Raw genomic sequence first — 4,953 nt, 5'->3', positions numbered from 1 at the left:
TGTATTCTTCACTGGAGTTTTTGGTTATTTCTACTCAACTTTAGCATTTGACTAGCAACTGAGGGATGGACATTTCTCTTGCTAATTGGAGCTGCCTTAGACCTCAGCTTGCTATCCAAGCCTAAACAGGCCTGTAGGAGCAAAGCAAAAAAGATCATGTTTGTTTTTGCACAGCTTGCTGATTCCTAAGTAACTTTTCTAAGAGGTGTAAAACCTAGTCATCACTTACTGGCTCATTTCTTTTAGGCATGTTACCAGAAAGGGATCATAAGGAGAGGTTTAAAGGAAGAGAAGACAGTAGCCTTAGAGATTAATTTGGGGATGGCATTCGTCACATATAGATTAAAGTCACGTAGAGGCATAAAGTCTAATGATTAGGGTGCTAGCCTATATCTTGGGGAACCTGTGTTCAATTCCCTGTCCTACCACAGGCTTCTGCATGTTGTTGAGGAACTGCACGCCTCTGCTTCCCATGTGAAATGGGAGTAGTCAAAGGAGTATTGTGACTATTTAAAATACATTAAAGATTTTGAGGCACTTGGCTATAACAGTGATGGTGGACATAGAATTACCTCAGATGACTGCGTTAAAGATTAAACAATCCCCATAAAGTTTTTACTTATGTACCATGTTGCCTGTACCCATAGGTGGCTGACATAACTGTTTGCTAGGACTTACAAGGGAGTTGTCTTTTTTTCTTCCTCCCCATAAAGGTAGTGACTAGTTTCCTTCAGCATGCCAGATCCGTTGTGTGTTCTCATTACCAAGGTTCCACGCTGACGGATTCCTCAGATTCATTTTCCCTTTGTGTGTCAATCCATGCTTATATTGGGAAGTTTTGCCTCTCTTTCCACCCGTATATTAGATCCTACCTCGTGCCTTGTACTAGTTATGCAGATCTCATTGTAGTATTTTTCTTCTTTCTAGGAAAAAACAGTGATGAACAATCTAAGTTCCGGCCACTGTACATGGATGTCCAAGCAACTACTCCTCTGGTTTGTAAAATGAAGTGATGGGAATATATCAAACATACTATAACCCTGTAGTTATAACCAGCTGAAGCACATGAACAATGTCAAGTGCAGACTTCAGTAGCTGAAACAGAATGCTTCTGAGGAGTTCACGAAAAGTTGTCCTGGAGTAATACTGTTTTCAGTGCAGTACTCTGACCCAAAAGAATGATTCTATGTTAATGAAGAACCAGGATCTACTTTTCTAGATGTGCTTGTACCACATTATTCCTTCTGTTGAATTATTTGTCTTGGCACAGCAGATTCGAGCTATTTTACTGCTACATAATCTCACTTCCACTTATTTTTCTGCTCCTAGCTCTTTCCTTTTCATTTGCTGCCTCACCATACCTGCCAACCATTTGCTGCTCATTTCTTCTAGCTCTTCCCTTCTCTTTGCTGCCTCCCTAAGGAACACAGAAAACAGAGGTTGGAGGAAAGGGGTTGTCGTCTTAGTTGAATATAAAGTTTGCTTATGCAGTTTAAGGTCCCTTGCTTTGTTGTGATGACTGTGGCGATAAGCAGCTAAACCAAATCAGCAGAGGTCTGCACTTAAAGTTCTTTTAATTCGGTAACAAAGGAGGATTAGGGCTTTCTCCAGAGATTTTTTTTTCTTTTTTGCTTAGTATACCTTTATTATGATTAGCATGTTTGTCATCAACATGAACTTACTTTTATGGAGGCTCTGAGGTTTACTAATGATGGAAGATGTAGTAAATGTACCTTACGGCAGTGATTTATCATCTGCTCACTTACAATTTAAATCTTGTAATGATGGAGTTGTCTTGGATAAAATGCAGTTTTTTTCAGACCTATGTTGCATAATTTCCCATAACTCTGGATCTTGCATTTTTTCTGTTTTGTTCTCCTGAATCTGGTTTGTGATATGGATTGAGATTTAACTTGAAGGAGTGTTGTGTCTCATTGCAAGATGTCATTAGGAAATATTTACCAGGCAGTCACTGAAGAGGTTAATACAGAAAATGCCTGTATTTTCACAATATTTTGAGATAAGCTAGCTCCTTGCTTGGAATAAAGCTGAGGGTGTATGTTATAGTGAGAGGTCTTTGAAGAAGGAAAGAGGAAGGAGAAAGAGAACGCATTTCTTTTAACACTGTATGTTTTATCTTGTAGGACCCTAGAGTTTTGGACAGCATGCTGCCTTATCTAATATGCTACTATGGCAACCCCCATTCCAGAACTCATGCCTACGGCTGGGAGAGTGAGACTGCCATGGAACAAGCTAGACGGGTGAGGCTTTTCAGTTTTCGTTGTGTATATTTGAGCTCTTGCTCATGAGCTAATTACTGATCTAACTTAAAAGCAACAACAAGAACATCCTAGTAATTGTAGGTTTACTTCCTTGGAGGCTAGAGTTGTCAACTTGATTTCTTCCAATAACTAAAGAGTTTACAATGTAATAGCTATTTATATTGTTATAATATAATTTAGCAACTCAAAAAAGAATACGAGAATGTGATATTAAAGCAATGTAATGCTAGGAAAAAATGACTCGGACAGGAGATTGTTAAATTGTTAAAAAGTAACGGGTAGTATTTGTAATCTTGTACATTCTAGGCTAGCGGGGCTGAGGCTGTTAAGGGAGGCATTGTGCGTATTCCCTGTTTGTTTTAAAAAAAAAAATGTTCATATCTTAAAATACCAAATCATATTTTATTTCTTTTAAACAGCAAGTTGCATCATTAATAGGAGCTGATCCTAGAGAGATTATTTTTACCAGTGGTGCTACTGAATCCAACAATTTAGCAATCAAGGTAGGTGGTTGCTTTAAACAGAGATGCACAGTAAAATTACAATGAAATCTGAAAGAGTTTGGAATTAAAATCCTACTGCTAAAAACTGTTTTATTTGTGGTTCAGAAGTGCTTATAAATAAACATTTCATTCCATCCAGGAAGCTTCCTTAGCCTGATGAAGGATTTTTGAACCCGAAAGCTTGCTTAATAACCATTGTCCAACCATTTGGGTTGGTCTAATAAAAGATATCAAATTCACCCAAGGAACCTTGCCTGCCTATAAATAAACAATGATTCCAGTCGGAGTATTTTGGTTTTATTACATTCTTGGGTAGCCTAACCTGTGACACACAGGAGCAGGCTAATCATGCTATAGAACAGGTGTAGGGAGTGGCCATAGGCTTTATTAGGCTTTCGACTGCTTAGTAGTGAAAAATTCAACTTAATATCTGCCTGAAGTTGCTTATTTAGAGTTAAGATAAGAGAGGAAGAAGCAAATTAAATGATAATCAATGAAAGAGCCTCATGGATGAGAAGAATTCAAAATGCAGAAGAAAGTCAGTTAAGTAAAGTAGGTGAATTTAGGGTCACTTTGGGCTATATTTGTGGTTTTGTACTGGTTAAATCAGGTTTTACTGCAGAGGCAGCTATGTCATTGACTGTCCTTGAGAGAGAACTGGTACATTCAGTTACTAAATTAGAAAGAATGACTTCATTCTCTTTATCATTATATATATTTATTTATTTATTATTATTCATAGAATCATAGAAATGTAGGGCTGGAAGGGACCTCAGGAGGTCACCTAATCTTCTCCCTACTCAAAAGAGAATCAACCCTGACTCCCTGACTACATTATCCCAGCCAATATTTGTCTTATCTTCTCTTAAAAATTTCCAAGGATAAAAATTCTACAACCTCTCTGGGTAGCCTGTTCCAATACTTAACCATCTTCATAGCGAGCAAGTTCTTCCTGATAGCCCATCTAAATTTCCCTTGTTGCAATTTGAGACCATTGCTCCTAAGCCAGTTTTCTGTGTCCTCAAATAATAGCTCTGTCTCTATCCTCTTTATAACTACCCTTCAGGCATTTGAAGACTATAATCAAATTCCCCTTGGTCTTCTATTTTCTAGATCAAATAATCCCAGTTCTTTCAACCTTTCATCTTTCAGCCTTTTACTGTAAGACATGTTTCCAAGATCCCTTTTCATTTCTGTTGCTCTCTGCTTGACTCTTTCTAATATGTCCTCATCTTTCTTGAAGTGCAGTGCCCTGAACTGGGCATTGCACTCCAGGTGAGGTCTCACCTGTGCTAAAGAGAGAGGAAAAATCACTTCCCTTGACTAGCAAGTGACACTCCTGTTAACACGAGTCAGTGTGTTCTTGAGTTGTTGCAAAAACAAAAAACAGCAGTGTTAGCTCGTATTCTGCTTACAGTACACTCGAACAGCAGGTCTTTTGTGCAGTACTGTAGCCTTGCCTGGCATTTCACATTCTATATTTACGCACGCATTTGTTCCACTAAGTGCAGGTCCTTGTATTTCTTTTTATCGAATTTCATTTGATTATTTTTGGACCATTTCTCCAGTTAATCAAGGTAAATTTTAAATGTTAATCCTACCGCCTGGACTGTCCGCAACCTCAGCCAACTTGATGTCATTTTCCAAATCACTAATGAAGAAATTAAACGAAACTGAACCTAGGATGGATCCCTTTGGAACCCCACTTAATACTTCTTCCCAACTAGACTTTGAGTCATTGGATTACTCTTTGAGCACTATTATCAACCTGTTATGTATCTGTCTTGCAGTACTTTTTTGCCCACCTGTGGTTTAAAAGATCCAGCTGCAGGCTGGATCCAGCCCATGGAGGGGCTTTGTTTGGCCCATGATGGGTGTTGCCTGGCCCAGGCACTGTCCGGCTGTGGTGTGTCCTGCCGCCCCCTGAGCACGCAGGGGGCTGGGGCAGTTCTGCAGCTGGACTGCCTTTCTAGGCAGACCAAGCAGCAGCTGCTTCCATCTGCTGCCACCGCTGGCCCCAGCCCTGCAGTACCAGTGGGGACCTGCTCCACAGCCCTGACACAGTGCGCCCTGCATCTACTCCGGACTCACTTGCTCACACTAAACAGTGGCAGCAGCAGTACCGGCTGGGCAGGAACTTGCTCAGCTATGCATGTGTGTACCCCCCC

General features: G+C 40.0%; 1 protein-coding gene across 4 annotated transcripts in view; it reads left to right on the top strand.

Annotated features, from left to right (window-relative positions):
- The window catches only part of NFS1 (NFS1, cysteine desulfurase), a 32,720-nt gene that overhangs the window by 1,882 nt on the left and 25,885 nt on the right, over positions 1-4,953 (top strand). For all 4 annotated transcript variants that reach the window (XM_025214655.1, XM_025214656.1, XM_025214654.1 and 1 more), the window contains exons 2-4: positions 928-995; positions 2,145-2,261; positions 2,702-2,785. In XM_025214655.1, the coding sequence (XP_025070440.1) occupies positions 928-995; positions 2,145-2,261; positions 2,702-2,785 (269 nt within the window). The remainder of the gene's footprint in view (positions 1-927; positions 996-2,144; positions 2,262-2,701; positions 2,786-4,953) is intronic.

Source organism: Alligator sinensis, unplaced genomic scaffold, assembly GCF_000455745.1.
Source record: "Alligator sinensis unplaced genomic scaffold, ASM45574v1 scaffold249_1, whole genome shotgun sequence".
NCBI lineage: Eukaryota > Metazoa > Chordata > Crocodylia > Alligatoridae > Alligator > Alligator sinensis.
The sequence above is the reverse complement of the archived record's forward strand: the minus strand, read 5'-3'. Positions and strand labels throughout refer to the sequence as shown.